The following is a 21,006-nucleotide window of genomic DNA, read 5'->3' on the forward strand; positions in this document are numbered from 1 at the left end:
ATTTTGACTGCAGTAATCTGTGTCTTCGCATTCTTTGTCACATCTATGCAAAGTGACTGACTGGACTGTAGTTTCTGTATGTTACTCCGATGGTGGATGTTCCATCGTTCATATCACTGATGTGCAGTCTTCTTCAGCATTGTTTTCTGTTTAATATTTAATGGTCTGTAGATTTTTTTTCCATACGTATTATTTATAACCATGTACTTTAATTTTCCTCTGGTGACATATTCTGCATTTCCATTTGGCAAATCATTATGTCCCTGACAAGGCTCAGGTCTGAATTTCTGATAGAGAGTTTGATATCTATCCATTTTTACTGTTGCAATTTAAAGTGTTTGTTGCCTGTTTTAAGGAGGTAGCTCTTGATCTCCATACAAAAACAACTTTAGATCCTTATTAAACTCTGACATAAAGCCAATAAAATTTGATACTGCAGGGTGTGGCATAAACTATTACAAATCTACATCTATGGAAAATATTACACTTATGACTTGGAAGTGATTTCCCATGTTACCTTGTTATCACTTAAGATGAAAAAAAAAAGGAGGAGGACACATCATGGAAGAGTAATTGTGCAGGTAGAGTTGCTTGCTTGTCCCTAAAAGTGGTCAAGGACAGCTGGTTCTGTCCTTTAGCACAATGTGTTAATTAACCTAAAAGGAGATATGCTTTTCTGTACTCAAAGAATTATATCCCTATTAATCCGAATCCTGACACCCCATCTCTAACATCTAATCCACCCTATTTTCCACTCTTAATCTCAAAATCCTCCTAGAGATTCTGTGTTCTTCTAGAAAAAGCAGCCCCTGAATGGCTGGTTGAAAGGCTCTCTTCCAGATAATGTGAATGGTTCTTTCCCTCTTAAAAATGTGGTCTCCACCTTTGAATGCTAATCTTCCTTGTTTTGGGAAACAAAGGGAATGAGAAATTGATTGTTCACAGCACTAGTATCTTCTCTCCTGGCTTTCTGCATTTAGCCATATAATGACATTGACAAGACAAGCTAAGTGACAGCTCTTATATGGGAACATATAACAATAATAAAACAGAATATAATGTACCTATTTAGAAAATCAAGACTGGCTTTCTTATGACAACTTAGTCATTTCAATACTAAAATTGTTACCAGGTCATGAATTTGTTACATTTAACACTGTGTGTGGTTTTGCTATTTCCATCCATCTTTCTTCACTACAAAGTACCACCCATTTCTCTATACATGCCCTGTTCATTCAGAGAAATGGAAAATAATTTTGTGGATGGTATTTCACCCAGCAGCCATTGACTTGTGGCCACTCCAGTGATCTTAACATTGCACAGTAAACGCAGATTTCTTGTTGGAGCATAATTGTTTGGTAGTTTTGCCTGCCTTGGAATTGCTCTGGCAGTGACTGAATCTCTCTTGCCTTCTACTGCATTTGCTGCTGAATGCTGTAGCACTTGAGGTAATTCTTCAAGTAACTTGAGGTAACTTCTTCAAGTAATTCAGTTATGAGGTTTTTCTTTGTCCTGATTACAGATCACATATAATAGCACAGTTTTAATCATCGTTAGTCATCAAATCCATTTACGTTTTCCCAGTAGAACTATAATATATTGCATTTTTAATTACAATAGAAAAACTATTCTGTTCAATGTGTGATTTTTCAATCTTTGCTTTACAAAGGCTATTTCTACTTAATTCAGAATAAAAGAAAAGAAAGGAAAAAACATTACTGACAATGTAACCAGTCTCAGAACCATACCAATAATAAGCTTATGCCAGTATTGAGACATCTTTGTTCTCTGATGTGTTGGAAGTGTATTTATCATCCTCAGCATTGTTGACAATATATAGATACATTCAGAGCTTTATGTGCAGTGCTGTGTTCCTTTGTTATGAAATAATTTATATGGTTACTTTCATCTCTCTCCATAGCTACAGTGTGTACTTGTTTGTTATAGAGCTTTGCTGGTTGGCTGGGAGTGCCAACACTTCCTCCTGACAGAAGAATTACTGCTTTGAGGACATCCACTGTTTTTAAATCCACCTTTTCATTTCAGTTTTTGCTGCCTGTCAGACTTTCTTCTAATAACTTTTAAATACATCCAGCATTTAAATTTCCAACGGTAAGTCTGTTCTGTTTGCACATAGATTCACAAGCAGTTCTGATGAGATCAACTCCAAAGTTTTATAGCAACATCAGCTCTGATCTAGTGAAGTCAGCATACATAAAAGGAGAGCATCAATTTAATCAGCAAAGGTATGAAAATATTTATAATATTAGAATATAATATATAAATATTTTTATAATATTAATAATTTCTCACAATATTTAATATATTATAAGGTCAGATTATTTTCAAATCTAATGGCTGGTTTATTATGACATGGCTGAATTGTTTTATGCTCATACTATCACCTTATATAATATTAGTGTTTAGGAATCCAAAAAAGACTGAAAACATGAAGGTGTTGATGTTATCAACATTGCAATTCCTTCTCTTATTCTGTCTTTGATAACATCAGTGTTTTATGTCTAATGTAATTTTCCAGAGATTTCTATGAAGAATTTTGAAATTTCAAAGCAATGGTTCAGTTTGGGAAAGAAAACATTGGAAATTAGTCTTTCTTGAGAAATACTGATTTTGAGTTTTGACAAACTCACTTTTTTTTAGCTCAGAGATCAGTTAATCTGTTTTTCTCAGAAGAAGACTCAACAAAACTGCAATAACATGGTCTATACTCTGCCTTTTTAAGAAATGTGTCTATAATTGAAATCTTTCAATATCATTCAGTTTTTATGCCTTGATAGCTGGTCCTACAGAGTCATCCATTCAGTCCTGTATCAGGTCTGGTAGTCTTTCATCCGAGCATGGCAAGAGGATTCAAGTTTTGGTACAATCTAAACCAAAAAATGCTACTTTTCTGAATTGAACACTCTCACTTTTTAAAATAAACTCTGCCCAGATTTAAAATTTTGTAGCAGATTTGTATGATTACGTTCCTGTGGATGGATTTACTCTCCTAGAGCAGAGAAAAATTGAATGTGTTCTTGGCTGCTATGGGGCAGCTATGCCCTACGTTTTTAATCAAAGCACATCCTTTTTCGACTTTTATGTTGGAAGAAAAAAATACTAGAAAGATATTAATTGCTAGAAGTACTTAGTAGACTTTCCTTTTGTATTCATGTGAGCGACCACAGTACATGTAGAAACCATGTATTTCCTGTGCACATTGTCTGCTTTTATATCTCTGGGAGCTATTTCTGCCTGAAGAACATGTTCCTAGAGTACATTTTCAAAGGTTCTTATCCTACAAAGTGGGTACAGATTTCTACCCTAGCCATTTTTAGAGTAAAACACAAAACAGATTTGACAAAATCAGTCCTGCAGAAATTCACCTATGTTTTTCAATCTCTCCATCTTCATTAAAAATGAAAATTATGAAAAGAATGAGGTGTATTGTCACTTCAAATAAAAATGACATTTTTTTTCCTACAGCCTCAATCTTAGTTTTAGTCAAAAATTCTCAAATAATCAAATATACAAATAATATTTTATGTCAGGTCAAATGAAGCATTTAAACTGATCCAAGACTTTTTTTTTTACGTCTCAGTTTGTCAGAGCTTCATGGGTCAACTCAAATTACTTCATTTATTTTCTTGAAATGACAGCAAACAAACAGAAGCAAACCAGAATTTCACATAACTTTCAGCTCTAGTTGAAAATGAACTTAAAATATAGAGAGTTTGGACAAGACAGTGAATGACCTTCAGTTCCAGATAATATTCCTTCTTGGCTATCTTCCCCAAAAGATTTGATTTTGCCTTTCCAGCCTCAGTTTTACTTCTCTTGTGTTTATTATTTGATAAAGTGCCAGTAAATATACTTGTAGATCAGCAATACACCAAAGATTATTTTCTTGCTGTGTTAGTTGGATTCTTAAGCTGCTTGTGGTTTATTTTGATGCTGAATTAGATTTTATTCTACTGTCTGTCTGGGATATATCACTGCTACAGCTCGAGTGCCATAAGCTATGTGCACAGAGGAGGCTAAAGCATAATTATCATTGTAGGTATAGGGAGTTTTATCTGATGCTCTCTTCCTGGTTAGTCTTATTATTTCCGGACACAAATCTAACCAAATTAATTACTGATGCAACAATCCAACATCAGGGCATGTAACATGCGCTTAACTTATCTGCAGGACTTTCATTTTAAGATTAAAATTCAAATATTAAAGGTCTTTCCCTTGACAGGCCCCCTGATAAGGAGAAGATGCCTTGGAACACAGTAGTGCTTGTGTGGATGCCAGAACTGAAGCCCTGGCTGGGTCTGACACAATGCAGCGGGACAGGTTTTGCTCTGCTCTGGAAGCAGAGTTCAGGCATTTCTCAGAAGCCCTCCTCTATCACTGCTTTCCTAAACAATTATTTACTTTGAGCTAACATTGAGCTAAAATAATGTTGTATGTTTTGGAGAGAGTATTTAGAATGCAGTGATTAGGAGATATGTTTTCTGCTCCTTGGCGAGGCTGGGGCAAATAAATGGAATTGTCTGATTGCAGAAGAATAACCATCTCAGCTCCTCTGGCCTTTCTGAGAAGAAGGGAAAGGTTTTCTCACCTCATCTACACTTCCTTCTTTAACCTCTCTGTGTAACTATGAATAGCTGTAATATGTCAAAAGCCAGAGGTGACAGCCCAGGCAGCGGCTCAGGTATTAAACTGAAGGAACATTACATTAGCATTTTAGCCAATTAACATGGCTGTAGGGGGGACCATCTGGAATAAATCTGCAAAGTAAACAGCCAACAGAAACCCAGCAGGCGACTCTATGGATTGCTGTATTTGTATGGTACTTCATTAGAAAATAAACATATATCTTCCATCTCAAGCATGAAGCAAAAACAGTATTAAACCAGATTTGGTAGTTAATACAGCTGTCTAACTAAATGACATATTTGTAAGAGTTGTGTGAAACACTGCAAGGAAAAGGTTGTGAAAACTCAGATGTTGGCACAGCCAAAACAACTGCTCCTGAGTTAATGTAGGGATATATCTTCCTCTGGTTTGCACTTGCAAAAGCCTGCTTTGATAACATTGCTAATATCACCTTCAGGATGCAGAGAAGGAACAAATCATGCATCAGCAAACTGCAATGAACCAGTCAGCTTTAGCCTGCTTCTGGAACTTCATCCTTTGCTGTGTTTATATTTTTCTCCATTAGAGACCCACAGCAGGAGATGCAAAATTCGTCATCACTAGATTATTCCTGCCAAGGGTTTCCTGAACACACTAGGCTATAGCATAGAAATGTTGGACCAGGCTAGTATTGGCGCTTCAAGGATTAACCATGTATCTATCCTCTTCCTCCTTAAGGCCAGTTCTGTATTCAGAGGATACCATCAGATGCACAGTCACAACTGTTAAGATGGACTGAGTTTATCTTTGAAACCATAGCAGCAAAAAGCACCAGAGATTCCCACAGCAGACATTGAGCAGCTTTAATCTGCTGATGGACACCTCTACAAGGACTGGTGTATCAGCTAGCAGAGCTCACCACACCTCTGCCCAGACTGGGAGCAAAACCAGGACTTTACAGAACTCTGCCACATGCTGGTTCCTGTGAGACCCATGGCAAAACACAGGGAATCTGTTTATCAACCAGCTGAGAAATAAGCAGTGGTAAGTGTACCAACACAATCAACAAATATGTGGCTCATGGGAAATGTATATTTTATATCAGAACAAATGGCATTTCTGCAACCAGTGTACACAAGTATACAGGAAAATGGATTACTTGTCACAAAAGCACCTGCTATTACAAATATGGTATTTTCAAACTAATCAAATTTTCCTGTTGTCTATAAAAAAAGATCTTAGCAATTAGTGTACCAACTACAATAATATAACTAGCTGCAGAACATTCAAATGAACTTCCATTTGGCAAGTGTTGTTAAGATCTGTAAATAATGGGTCTAGGTAATAGTGTAGGATTAAATCTGATCACTTTTAGCTGGTTTGATGCCACCTGATCTTTTCTTCAGAGAAAGAAAAAGCACTAATATGGCTAGGAAGAAAAAATGTAACATTTAACATGGCTCTCTCTAATTAGCCCTGCTAAGAAACCACCCAATGGAGCAGAACAGCACATATCTGCACCTAGCAAGCTCTGGACATTTAGTTCAGGTATCTTGATGCAGTGGCCCTTTGTGCTGTAGGGATATGGCATACACCATAATGATGTTTATCAGCCTGCTCACACCATAATTAATTAGGGAGCTGTTCCGAAGACCAGGGCTTTTGGAAATATACAGTGATGACAATTAAAATGTTGGCATTTGTCAACAGTTACTTCACCTCAGGCACTACCTAATAAGTCACAGTCTGCTGCATACATGGAACTGAAATAACCATGGTAACTCTGGGTATATAGTGACATTTTAATGATCACTACCATCTATCCTCAGGCCATCAACTTGCAGAACTAAATGGCCCATCAAGAAGCAGATGAATAAAGTGCTATCCATACAATGTATGAAAAATGTTAAGCACTTTTAGGGATTAAAGCCATTTATATCTACCTCAGAAGGGAAAAAGGAGAGATAAACATAATAGAAAAGCATGTATTATGAAGAAATAATGAAACTTCCCCGTCCTACTGCAGCAAATGCCACTAAAATGTCAGTATCTACCAATAGCTAGCAGAAATTGGTATCTAAGATACCAAAATTATTTCCTATTTTAAGTATAAGTGCCTCTTACTACATACTGACTTTATAAATGGCAGCAGCAATATCAAAGGTCTTTCATGCTCACTCACTGCCTAACTGCAGTAGGAAAACTATCACTTATAAACCATAGCAATTCTCAACGAAAGAAGGGGATGCAATACAGTAGATTATTAGCACCGTCATACAATCTGCCAAAAGATGGCAGAATCCTCTATTTTGCCATTTTTTCATCATTCTGATGAAAAGTCTGATTTTTTTGTGTGTGTGCAGGTGCGATATTATTTTTTCCATGGAGGATTTGAATATATATAAAATTATCTATAAAACTGTCTTGTACTTAGAATTTGCACTTACCAAAATGAAGAGACAACCAGAGGCAAGTTTTGTGTGTTCAGGAATAGTAGAAAACACGGACAAAATCAAGCAACCAAACACAAGGAGAAAACTGAAAAAGAAAGAATATTAATATTTGTTAATACTTTTCAGAATCCTGACCTAGTATCTATATTGATCCTACTTCACCAATTAATAGAAGACTGCCAAGGAGTGCTCTTCATTAATAGAGGTGAATTGAACTACTCAATTTATTAAAGACATTAGAATAAGCTGTTACTAAATCCACATGCTTCCAAGCAGCACTGCTAGAATTAATGAAACAAGCACGCTATTTTCTTGGAGAAATGACCCAATATACACAGATGTTACTTTTGGTATTACAATCCTGTACCTTTATGCAGTCCAGATACCCTTAGTGCCTCTAAAGAAAGATCTCAATGGGAGAGTCCCCTTCCTGGTCTGAAAAATAATTTCTCCTACAACCGACCAGAAATATCTGCTTGCATAAGCTTGCACCTATCTGTCCATATGAAATTACTTCTTTCTGAGCAACAGATTTCATGTACAAACTACTAGAAGCTGAGAGGTACCGCTAAGGCATCATTGCCCTAAATGAACAGGCTCCATTCTGGGAACAAATTTAATGTCGTAGAATCTGTTGAAGGAAAACAAGACAACAATTTTGAGTTTGCATAAGCCTGTATGTTTCATGATACTAATGAATACATGCAGGCAAGAAAACCCACCAACATGGTGCTAAATCTTTTTGTGATGACGAAGTAAAAAAAATTGGTATCATTGCAGAAATTCTTGCATATCTCATGTCCAATCATAACAGCATGCGGCACATGTGGTGTTTTCAGACATCAGCCTGCAGAACTGGTGTTGCTCTGAGAACTATACTGTTGATGGTAAGGATTATCCTTTCCTCTTGTACTCTTTCACCACCAACAATACCACTGTGCTAGTGAAACCATCTATGAACTCGATGAGAAAAGAGGTTCATTTCACCCACAGTATCATGAACTGACTAACCAGCAGCCAGTAATAATTGATTCTACCAAAGTTTTGCTAACTTCCTTCTTAAAACACTTAGTCATGCAGGCCTTTGACTTTTGTTTGAATTTCTGGGACTCATTACCAGATGCTCTAATCCAGCATGAATAGGTATTGTAATTAATGCAGATACCTATCCCTCCCTGCCCTTGTCCCAACTCACAAACCTTTTGTTATACTTTCTCTCCCATGTCCAGCTTAGGACGGGGAGTGATAAAGCTACTTTGGTGGGCACCAAGCCTCCTGCCAGGGATAACAAATCACACTGTGAAATCTCTGTCCCCTAAGATTGCAGAACTCGGCTGAAAAAGGCATGGTCTGACTTTGAGGTGAGCCCTAATTTGAGGAGGAAGTTGGACTGGATGACTCAAAGAGGCCTTTTTCAGTCTAAATACTTCTATTTTTCTAACTACTGGACACAAACATTAATATATTATGGCATCTGCGCCCACTTGTGCCTCAGGAGCTGCAATTACTTCTACCCATATAACATATGGACTTTCCGTAGTGCTACAAAATAGTAGTGCTGTAATATATCCAATACATTAGATAAAAATATAAGTCCAGTCTTCAGAATTCGTAGAAAATCTCTATGTGCAATGCAATAAGATATTGAAGACACATTTTTGCAGCATATTATTTAACTGCTGGGGAGAAGTTCTATTCTGAAAATCAAATATGGAAGGAGCTTGCATATAAGTTCTATTAAAGACTGTAAATAAACCAGTATCCAGAAGGGTAAAGTACATATCTGGCACACCCCCTTATCCAGTCTTGTCTTCTAGATTAAGGAAAGGTGAAGATCAGCACATGCTTCAAAGTTTCATAAAAGACTCATTCAAGACTCATGCAATCCCAAGCACAGGCTGGGCAGAGAATGGATCAAGAGCAATCCTAGGGAGAAAGACTTGGAGTGTTTGTGGTCAAAAAGCTCAACATAACTTGGCAATGCATGCTCAGGGCCCAGAAAGTCAACTACATCCTTGGCTGCATCAAAAGAAGTGTGGCCAGAGGTCAAGGGAAGGTGATTCTGCCTCTCTGCTCTGCTCTTGTGAGACCCCACTTGGAGAGCTGCATACAGCTCTGAGGCCTCAGTATAAGGAAGATGATGACCTGTTGGAATGTCTCCTTTCCCAGAGGAGAGCCACTGAGTTGATCACAGGGCTGGACCACCTCTCCTATGAACACAGGCTGAGAGAGTTGGGGTTGTTCAGCCCTCCCCTCAGAAAAGAAGGCTCTGGCAAGACATTGTAACAGCCTTCCAGTACATAAGGGGGACTACAAGAGAGCTGGAAAGGGACTTTTTACAATGGCATATAGTAATAGGACAACAGGGAAAGCTTTGAGCTGAAGGAGGGAAGATATTGGTTAGCTATTAGGAAGAAATTCTTTACTGTGAGGGTGGTGAGGCACTGGAACAGATTGCCCGGAGAGGAGGTAGACTGCACTTCTCTGAAGGTGTTCAAGGCCAGGTTGGATGGGGTTCTGAATAACCTGATCTAGTGGAAGGTTCTCTAGCAGGGAGGTTGGTACTAGATGATCTTTAAAGTCCCTTCCAACTCAAACCATTCTATGATTCTATGATTCTATTATTCTATGATTCTGTGATTCTATGATTCTATTATTCTATTATTCTGTGATTCTGTGATTCTATGAAAAGTGACAAAAATCCATCTTATGAGCATTTTTGCTCCCCTTGCCCTCACTTAACAAAAAAGGAAAATCTCACAGAACATTACTTGTAGTTTCAGCTGCTACAGTTTTCAGATGCAACTCCCCTATAACTACATACTACTGACATAGACATAAATGTGGTTTCTTCTCATTAAGACTTCCACAGAAGGCAAAAAATAATTAAGAAGTGACTAAGAATTTATGGTAAAAGAACGTAATTTCCTTTTGCTGACTTTCTTTAGACCCAAATCAATTAAAATGATATTTTCTTTGTGTTTAGGTATGAAAACTCACTCTTATCTGGTTCTATTCCTGTAATACCAACAAAATTGGAAGCCCAGTTGTACTGGGTCTTGTCCAAACACACAGTACAAGTTTTGACTTGGAAGAGAACTCTTACAGCATAATTATTGAAAACAGACACAGCAGGAAGAAAGACAGTTTCTTGTTCCCATATCACAGCTGGAGAGCACAGTAAAGGTAAGGGACTTGCCAAAGGCTACACAGAAAGTCTTTATACCTGGAATAAACCTAAATCTTTTAAGTCGCAGCCCAGTCTTGCAGTCACAAAACCATATTTCACTCACCCACCACTTGCTCTGCCACAATCCATCAGAATTGTGATTTAGAACATCACTGTGGGCAGTGTTAATTCTTGATAGGAATGAGAACAGTTAACCAGTGTATTAATCAAAATAAAGACAAATATTCAGGAAAGCCAGGTGCAGCGTAGATCAGCACCTGGCAGACATAGTTCTGAGGTTACTCATGCAAAGCAGAAACAACCATCGCAATACACAAGAATAGTCTTGGAAAGAAATTTGTCCAAAGTTCTATAACTTTTGTTAGAGTTTCCCCAGAAACTCTAAAAGGAATGGAGCATTGTTATTCGTTATTATTATTATTAAAGTACAAAGGAAAAATATTTGCATTTATCCATCCACACATTCAAATCTTGCCCCTCTATCCCTCATTCCTTCCTCCAATACTGAACGCTTTTTTACTGCCACTCAGCACATTATGTCTAAAATTAGAAGAGGAGAAACCCAGGGAAGGGAAGGGAAGGGGAGAAACCCAGTCCTATTAGCCTGACAAAACTAAAAGCATACTTTTAGGTGCTGTAAAACACAGCAGTTGCAACAAAACCACAATATTTTCATTAGTTTATATATATTATAAGTGCTTTCCTTCAAAGTACACTAAAAGTCAGGATTCACTATCTATTTTTTTAATGCAATCTGTTTATTCAGGCCATGCAATGAAAGCACCTCTCCCTTTCCCCAGCTACAACTGAAGGCATGAAGGATGCAGCAACATCTTTCGCCTAGCTGGATGTTAAACTAGGATCTGTCCAGCAAAAATAAATTCCTAAGGTTCAAACATCTCAGTGGCCAAAGTCTCTCAAAAGCTGTTCTTTCCTATTGTGAACTATTTCTCCAGTGACAGATGAAGTGCAGTGGCTTGCATTAAGCCCTGGATTGTGATTCTATAACCCTCAATAAAAGAAAAAGTATTTTCATCATTTGAGCTGTGTGCTATGATACATGCTGTACAAGAGGATGCTGCTGTAGGTAGAGTGTAGCACAAAGCAAAACACAGAGCAATTATATTTGGCCTCTAGTGGATCAATCTGGATCATATAATTGTTCAGGCTGAAAAAAACAGATGGTCTTTCCTCATGCATTCAGTATCAGACAGTAAAACATATGCCTTAGGCAGCAACTTCCCACAAAATTATTCAAGTACTGCCATAGCCTTGTGTTTTATCAAAAGCAGCAACTTCCATTTTGTTTCAGCAGTAATCAGTTTTGTTGTAGATCCTTTCATCTTGTTCCGCTGCTCCTGAAAGACTACACTAATTGGAGAAAAGCCAGTTTATGAAAGATAATATAACTCAGAAGCTTTGATATTTAATCAATCTGCTCCTCATAAACTTTTCTTATTGGTTAATTAAGGCCTACCAATTCTCCATTTATTTAATTTTCAGCAGAATTTTACTATAGTTTGTGATTTAAGGGCTGTTCACATGGAGGAGTATGTCCAGCTTAAAGCAATTGTTAAAACATTACTCAGGGAATATCATAAGGACAAAAAATACACCCGTGGAAGATGTTTAAGAGCTATTTTGCCATATTATTTAGTGCTAGAATTAAAATAATCAAAAGTTAACATCTGCAAACAGTTTTGTGGCCTCTTCTGTAAATAGTAAAAATGTATCACTGTTGAAGTGGCATAATTAAGTGATTAGACCACCAGAGTTATGTTCCAGTATTATTTGAGGTCTGATTTAATCCCCATAAATGCAAGGGCATTCAGAATTATGACCAAAACTGTTTGCAAACCATTGGCAGTGCCATTATCCTGGATTTTGTATGGAAGGTAGAAAATGTCCAAAAGCTTTCGCTAACTTTAACTACAACCAAAAAGTAACTCTTTTCGCACTGGTAGAAAGTCAGAACTAATGCAGTTACTTGCAAACTTACAGCAAGTTGCTTGCATCCATGAGGTCTGAATCTACAAAGAACCTATTAAAGCCCCTTCATAAGTAATTCCTTCTCAAAGCCAGGGGCAGTGCTCATGCTTTCTTGACAGTGATGAGGATCTTGCTGAGTTGAGTACCCAAGTGCCACCTTTATATGATTTTTTAATCCTCAAATGTGTAACACCTGTGTGAGGCATTAGATAAATAAATGTGCTGAAGATTAAACTGGATGGATACGATACCCAATAAAAACCCTACAAAGAAAGGGAGGAAGGAAGGAAAGACAGTCTTTCATAGCACTGTTACACTTTCACTGGGACTATTAGTTCTGGTGAACAGTTGTCACAAAAAGCACAAAGACAGATATTTGATAAGTGGGTTGCCCTCCATGAGATCTCTGCCTTGGCTGGATGCTATCAGCACTCTCACCCCACTTGATGTATGACAAAGGGAGACTTCACAGCTTCAGTGTCCCATGCAGCAGCCGGGGACAGAAGAAAAAACAGCATCTCCTGGACTAGGAGTTACTGTTTTATATACACACAATTTGCAAGGCACTAAGTTCCTACAGAGGAGAAAGAACGCATATTGTTGAACTGAGAGGTGGTGTACCACATTGCATCCCAGAGCAGACATGCATGATCGAGACAGGAAGGCAGCAGAAACCTGACAGCACCCAACAGACTCTGAGCACTTCCTGGTGTCTCTGAGTAGATAGTTCTTGGAGGTGGGTGGAAATACTCTCTCTTATAGGATAGAGAAAGAGAAATGTTGAAGCATTTTCCTAGCTACAGGAAGAACTGAAAGTGAAAACATCAGCTAGTGCAGGCGTGAGGAGGACATTTTATATCTCCCTTAAAAACTAATCTTTTCAACATTCTTATAAAACAGATAAAGCACTGTTGACATGCTGGAAAAGAATGTAGTTTAACAGTTTTGATAGTGCAAGCCACGTGGATTAAATTTTCCATCATTTATAGTTTCAACGTGACTTGTTTAGGCAAGAAAATGAGATATGACAAAGGTTATTACAATTTGTTAAAAATGTTTGACAAAAGCTGCATGAATAATAAGTGCTCTTCTATAGAAAAAGCTCATAAATTTCTCCTTTAGGCTTTCTTTAAAATGACTTGCACTTCAACCTTTTCTTCAAGTGGAATAGCATGTTCAGGGCTTGATACTGTGCTGCCTTCTACCCAGAAAAAGTACAACCCTGTCTTTGGAGAGGTGGAGTATGAAAATGGGAAAATAAACTGGGTAAGAAATTTTATAAAAAATTTTTGAGATATAAAATAATTTCCAGCAAACCCTGCTTTCTATATATTCTTTCTTTGGGTTAATTGTTACTTTTTCCAGAAATACAGAAATTTGAACTGAATTTCATGTCTGAAGTTTTTTAAGAACTGAACATGATGCTGAAACAACTTGTTTAGAAAGGTGGGTTTCGTCAGTCTGTGATGAATAAATTTTATTCAAGGAGCATTTTATTTTTTATTTCCATATGGGATATTTATTGATTCTGAAAATTAGAATAGTTTATCAAGAATGAAAGAGTTTAGGTTTGCAAGTCAAAAAAAGTGTTGTCAGCCTAAATTCATCTTTTCTGTCATACTTTTAAGGAGTCATATTTTTAGCAGTGTCTGCTAAATGATTGTATCTGGCTTATATTGACAAAGCAATGAAGTGTTATAACAGGAGATGTAATCAAAACAAAGCAAATGAAATAGCTCAGATGCCTACAGGACACAAATCAAAGTGTCAATAAATAAGCCATTTAATTAAATAATCCACATTTGATAATCCATTCCATCATAAAGGAAAAATAAAACATCAAAGTAAATTTCTCTGGGGGTCTGAAAGGTTCTAAAAAAGGAGGCATCATTTTTTGAGCAAGAAGAGTAGCTTAAAAGAAAACAAAATAAAACAAAAAAATGCTTATTCTGTTCAGCTTAATGCTCAGAGATATTTTTGACCTAGATGTTTTCTAAAAGGTTTTCATTGGCTTCAACAGGAGATATTTTTGACAAAAAATAAGAATAAAGCATTTATTCTTCTGGATTTTAACTATTTTAATGAGTGGGAAGTATGATACTGGCTTGTATCCCAAGATTCTTTTTTGCACTTAGAGGTGCTTCAAATCTGTAGAAAATGACAAAATGCTCCTTTTATCTCTCTCAAAGAGTAGGTCTTTTTTTTAGATCAAAATTTTCAAATGTGAATGCTTAATTTAGTGCATAAAATCTATCCTTAGAAAACACGGCAGGTATTTTTTTCTCTTGCATCAAATAAGTCCAACTCCCAATGATAAGTCTAGTAGCTCACCTAGCAACCTTTGCTTGGCCACAGATACCTGAGAAGAAAATTAATTTAGAATATGAATAGAAATTATGTTGTTGTACTGGTTTAAAGGTAAACCAGCAGGGGAAATGAACTCAACTCAAAAGAGAGATTATAAGTCAGAATAACAATTTAATGAAATAATACAGTAAGTATGATTATACAGACAAACAATTGGTTTTAACCAACAAAACCCAAATATATAACCCAGCACCCTGGGGCATGAACAGAGTGGTGTTCTTTGGCCCTCCTGAGTCCAAAGTAAAAGGAGAGGGAAAAAACCTGCTGGTGAGAGTGCTGTTGCAGTCGGGTCAAGAGTGGTGGTTGCATTCTGGTTGAAAAGTGGTGGTTGCAGTCTAGTCGAGAGTGATGGTCTGCGGTGATCTGTAGTCTTCCTCTGGATCCCAAGGCTCCAAGACTATATATCCTCCAGTTCAGGTAGGAATGCTCAGTACCTCCCTCAGGGCAGGGGGGGGGGGTCCTTAATGGGTGTGAGGACAAGAGCAACTCTTATCTCACAGGCCTCTTAGCACCTAGTTTATAGCCTGAGGAGTCAGGGTCTATGTGCAGATGGTGTAAATGGTTCATTGATAACAGTTTCTGGGAAATGACGTGGAAGGCTATAGAATACACAGTTTTGGGTTACACCCATCCAGTGATGAACTGGTCTCAGCTGTCCTAACTAGGACAGCTGTCTTTATCATTGAGCACGGGTTGAAGAATTTATATTTCTTTTCAGAACATTTACAAAATTAAGATAAAAACTTTATCATAATGACATAGAGAAAACGAAAATAATTACAATATGAGGCTGGAGAAATGAAAACCACCGTATAATCTTTTCTTTAAAATCATTTGCTCATTGCAGTCAATTTATCCTACAGTTTTCACAATCTAGGGCAAAGGGAAGTACTCAAATAAACTTTTTCCGTCAAAGTGTTTGCTAACATACTGTACTCAGATCTTTTGCTACCCAGAAAAATAATCCTTAATATAAGAAAAGTAGAGATGTGCAAGAAAGAAATGTGTTCTGGTAATCAACTGCATAATCCACTTCAAAATCAGCTTTTCAGGTCTTGAGGTTTTAAGATAGAAATATTGCTGCTACCTCATGTTTGGGGGTTTTTTTGAAGTAAGAGAGTAAACTTAAAAGAACAGAAAAATTGCAGGACTGCTGGGGATATTTTATGCCACAAATAACAGTTGCCGCTTTGCTTGGTGCTGAGTGCAGCTCTGGCTCTGGTGAAATCAAGGCACGATTGATTATAACGGGGACAGGCATTATTCACCTTCATTGCCTAATTGACCATCAGTGGCCAACAGTGCCATGGCTTTGGCAGCTAAAACTAAGAAGGAACCACACTGTGTTGAGCAAAAAAAGCCTGTCTAACTTAGCCTCTGGAGATAATCCCACTCAGCGTGACTCAGCTGGACCCTGCAGTAATATGACAGGGAATGGTACTCCTGATGGTTGCTGAAGGTCTACACCATTAAATGTTGAGGACTGCCATTAGAGTTATTTTGGCCTGGGTAAAATATCACTTTCCTAGACAACTCCTGGGTATGGTCTGGGAGTTGCCATGTATTTGGATGAAATTTTTTTCTGGACTCACCAGTACATCTTTTACTATGGATAGGTACTTCTGAATGCCAAGTTAGTGTTGAAAAAACATTATCAAATGAGCATATTTAACAGATAAGCTGTAATTTACAAACTGAGGATATTTCACAGCTGAGTACAGGAGGATATATAACAGCATCAAGCCTGCCAAAGTTCCAAAAGCATTTGGTCAACACTCTCAGGCACAGGATTTGATTCTTGGGGCTGTCCTGTGCAGGGCCAGGAGTTGTACAGATCCCAGTAGGTCACTCACAACTCAGAATATTCTCTGATTCTGTGATTTCAGTGTTGTTTTACATCTTAATTGAAGGTAAAGATGGGGGAAAAATCTATTGAAAATTTAATCATTCGAATTCAGGGGCCTGCTTGACATATTTTATATAAAATCCTTAGGATTAAGACAATCAGCCCAACATGACTATGATAGAATGATACTGTGGGAAGCATCCAAGACTCAGCTATGCTTTTTCACCTAAAATATTCCATCCTATTGAAGAGCTCTGGAACATAAATCAATTTCCTTATTTCTCTTATTTTTCTCCAGTAGTGTATTATATATTGGATTTTGCTTTGGATTTAGATAGATAAAGAAAGGAGAAAGGATGAAAAAGTAAGTCTATCCTGAAGAAAAACATATATTCATGACAGAATTAAAAAAGTGGTAAGCATAACACGGTATTTAAAAATCCAGGCTACCTTATAGCCCCAATGCCCCTTACAGCTACAACAGAAATCCAGACAAGCAGCCAAAAGTGCCAGGGCTCATTAAACTTGGCAGATTAATGTCATTATGTCATCAAGAATAAACATTTTTGAAAATGTCTTCAATGTACCAAAATATAGGTCTTCCTTCTCTAATTTTATTTACTCCTAATAACTAAGAGCTGGATTTTGGTCTTTACTGAAACTTTACAGTTGATTTCAGTGGAAGTATGGCTTGCGTTGGGAATTATGAGCTGACTCATAAATATCACCAGAGCAAAGAAAATCCTGTTAATTTTCTATAGTTTTCTCCCAGTAGTAAACAAGGATATAAATGGAACACAGAATATTTTCCAACGTAATGCACTGTTAGTATTAAACTTACTGCTAAGAATCAATCACCGCACTTTAGCTCGAGGGTGTTCAGTTTTATACCACACCATTAATCTTGTCTTACTTAATCTAAATAAGTCCTGCACTTTCTGGAATCTGAAGTGCCCTTCCTTGTTGGTAGGCAGCAGTACTAACAGACCAGAACCTGATGGCAGAAGCATGGGAGATTGCAAAAGAAGAAGAATCCTATCTTGAGGGGTTCAAATGACAATGAAAATTTCCTGAGTTTAATGTGCTTGCAGCAACACTTTTCTCTGTGTTCATCCATATAACATTGACAGGAAAGCAGCACAGTCTCAAAAGTGGGGGGTAGTGGGATGTTCACCTATTTCCTCATATGCTTTAAGTTTCTTTGTGTTTAAAAGCTAAGATCAGATATGCAGTTTGTCAAGTACTAGGCCTTGCTGAGGAGAGTACAAAAACCAGCTTGTGGCTTTGTATCATGCACTGCTTTGAGAAGAGAACACCTTTTGCAGAGTTATTTAGGTCTTCGGACCTAAAGCAAGATGTAACACTTACTTTTCACAATAAGCCTTTATTCTCTCTGAGCCTCTCTAGTCCAAGCCCAACAATATGATTAATTTTCTTCAGTTTTTCAGTGTTTTTTATCTCATAATCACTCCAACTGGAAAGACCATTACATAATTTCTTTTGTGCATCAAACAAGATATTTTGAAGTCCCTACAAGGTACAGCTGCAGAGCACACCAGCAGTGGCTGCATGCAGCAGTGTGGAAGGGCAACAAGCATGTTGAGTGCCCACAGCAGGACCTGCCTCTCCTGGGATGTCTGTGAGGAAGACGGCTGGTGTTTACACGTCTGGCTTCCATGTGCCAAAGCTATGCTTATACATTGCTTCGGCAACAATAATATTGCTGTTTCAATAATGAGTTATTTTACATGCTGAGTTGCAAAGATTCTGGAACAACTATTATGCTTATGCAGAATGTTAAATACACAAAGTGATCACTTGTTTTCCATATGGGGAAAATCTTGCCCTTTGATCTTAAACACATGAAGCTGCTGCTCGCCTGTTTGAAACAATACATGAGGGTGCTTTTACTTTTCAACATTTTATCTTGCAGTTGCTTTCACTCTTTGCCAAAATGGTTCTGCTCAGAAATTAGAGTGAAACAAGATTGCATTTTTAAAACATGTTGCAGGCAAATCTCACCAAAGGCCTTATACGAATTTTACTTTAGCAGAGCAACTTCCTTTCACACATGCCAATCTTGTAAGCACTTATTCAAGTGTTCAAGGCCAGGCTGGATGGAGCTTTGAGCAATCTGATCTAGCTGAAGATGTCCCTGCCCACAGCAGGTGGGTTGGACTAGATGGTCTTTAAAGGTCCCTTCCAACTCAAACCATTCTATGATTCTATGTGAATAGTTTAATCAGTGATGATTGCGCGTACATACTGCCAAACACTGTATACTTCCAAGGCTGGAGAAGAAGCCTTGGAGATCCCTTTGTTAATCACACAATTAAAGTTTCCTGGAGCTTCAATATACAAAGTACTAGCCTTCAGTATTTCCATGGAATGTAGTAGTAAATAGGATTTTAATTTCCACAACTAGAGGACAGGTAGACATGCATCTCTGCTAGAAGGAGAAAAAAAACCTTTCTCACTACAAGGAAGTGCAGTTAGTTGGTGTATCTCAGCTAAGAATGGCTCTGTGAGAGCCAAGAGAACATCTCTCTATGACTCCCAACGCAGCCTTCAGTGAACTCAGTACAGACAACCCCATCATGAAACACTGTAGTGTTGTTTCCCTATATTAACTGTGTGAAGCTGGGATACATGGCAATTTTGCCTCCTACAATTCATAAAAGGTCACATTAAAAATTAGTACAGGGTAGGCACTGAAGAGCTTTTCCAAATTCTGAGCCTCTGAGAGTCTGAATTCTTAGCTGTCTTTAAAATATTAACTTAAGTATACCTGAGAAGTTTGTGAGAGTTGAGAATTGGTCCTTGCTAGGCTAGGAGTGATTTAAGCTATGTATGGGACCAAAACAGAGCACTCATACAGCCAGGAATTGTTCTCAGTTGAGATACACCAGCTGACTGCACCTCCTTTTAGTGAGAGTGCTGTTTATTTTCCTTCCAGCAGAGATGCATGTCTGCCTGTCTCCTAGTTCCTCAGGAAGCCTAACAAGTGAAAGAACGGATTCAGGGTGAGCCAAAACTGTTGTATATATTTATGTGTAAAAAACAAGTCCTGCTCTTTTCATATATTTTGGGATCCGTTATGAACATTTATTTATGTAGCTTTAAAGAACAAATGCTGAGTAGGACTTGATTTGACTGATGGGCATCTTGATTTAACTGAAAAATCATGTAACAGTATCCATCTATTCATATAACAGCATACAGATGAAAAAGTAACCCAACCAATCAATGTATAAAAGCAACAGAAACCCTTTTCAACTTAACAAGATCATTTAGTCAAACCTTCCTATAAAACTGTATGAAATAAATGTTTTAGTACACCCAGAGCATCACTGAGCTCAGACAATCACAGGCAAATAAATAACCAACCACTTGTTTATTAAAATCAGCATATTAATCTCTGACAAAACTAAAGTTATGCTGGCTTCTTTTATAAGGGAAATTCACAAAAATCACAGTCCTGTGTTGGCTAGAAGGAACTTCCAGCAGTTATCTTGTCTAATCCCTGAAGAAAGCAAGTTCAATTACATCAGCCTGCTCAGGATCATGTCCAGTCAAGTGGTGAGTGTCTACAGGGAAGGAGACTCAGGGGCCTCTATGGACATCCTGGTACAACACCTGACTGCCTGCACAGTTACATTTTTTTTTCTTAATATGTTATTGCAATTCTTACATAAGAAGCACTGAGTATGACATTATTTTATTCCTTAAAGTATAATCATCAAGGGTTTTCATTCACTTTTTTTTTTTTTTCAGCTCACTAGACCACATCACTCAATCTATTAGGTTAAGAACAAGTGGGCTTCATGAGCTGGGATGATGGGATAGTCTGCACCTTGTCCTCCTAGTGCTAATCTCTCATAGCTATTCCTCCTTATCCCAATAACCTCACTGAGTTTGTCCCTTTCAGTTGTAAACCTAACATTAATCATAGAATCCTAGAATTGTTTGGGTTGAAAGGCACCTTAAAGATCATCTAGTTTCAACATCAAGGCCTCTCAGAATAGTTTCACAGTTCTCTGTAGTATCCTCATCATCTGGATTTCTTTTATCAGCACTTTCTTTCCTTTTATTTTGCTCATTATTTTTGCTGCAACCCAGGCAAGAACAAAGCCAAACCACTGTTTTTGCTATAATGATTGGTTTTACTTTGACTATAACTCAACTTGTTCATAGTTCTTTTAGCTTGTCAGAGAGTTTTATTTTATCTTACTGAAAATGCAAAAAATCTCACCAAACCTGGGCCGATAAAGTAAAAAAAGCCAGGATGCTTGTTAATGATATCTTTATTATATAAGTTATTATCTCTTGTCCAGCACTGAAGGATTTTCCAGCAATTAGCTAGTATTTTCAGATACAGAGACCCTGAGTAGCTATTTTGAGGGCTGACATACAGCTGTTTTGAGCTGATATACTCAGGAGTACTAGTTTGCCTGTGGAGCACTTTTTTTTCGGCTCAAAGCAGTGATTAAATACCTAGGCACAGATTCAGATGTCCAGAGTACAGCACTTTCATT

At 37.6% G+C, this 21,006-nt stretch overlaps 1 protein-coding gene across 3 annotated transcripts in view; it reads right to left on the reverse strand.

Annotated features, from left to right (window-relative positions):
• Positions 1-21,006, reverse strand: part of KCNQ5 (potassium voltage-gated channel subfamily Q member 5) — a 279,116-nt gene that overhangs the window by 81,554 nt on the left and 176,556 nt on the right. For all 3 annotated transcript variants that reach the window (XM_064650135.1, XM_064650134.1, XM_064650133.1), the window contains exon 2: positions 7,074-7,164. In XM_064650135.1, the coding sequence (XP_064506205.1) occupies positions 7,074-7,164 (91 nt within the window). The remainder of the gene's footprint in view (positions 1-7,073; positions 7,165-21,006) is intronic.

This window comes from Pseudopipra pipra, chromosome 3, assembly GCF_036250125.1.
Source record: "Pseudopipra pipra isolate bDixPip1 chromosome 3, bDixPip1.hap1, whole genome shotgun sequence".
In the NCBI taxonomy this organism is placed as follows: Eukaryota; Metazoa; Chordata; class Aves; order Passeriformes; family Pipridae; genus Pseudopipra; species Pseudopipra pipra.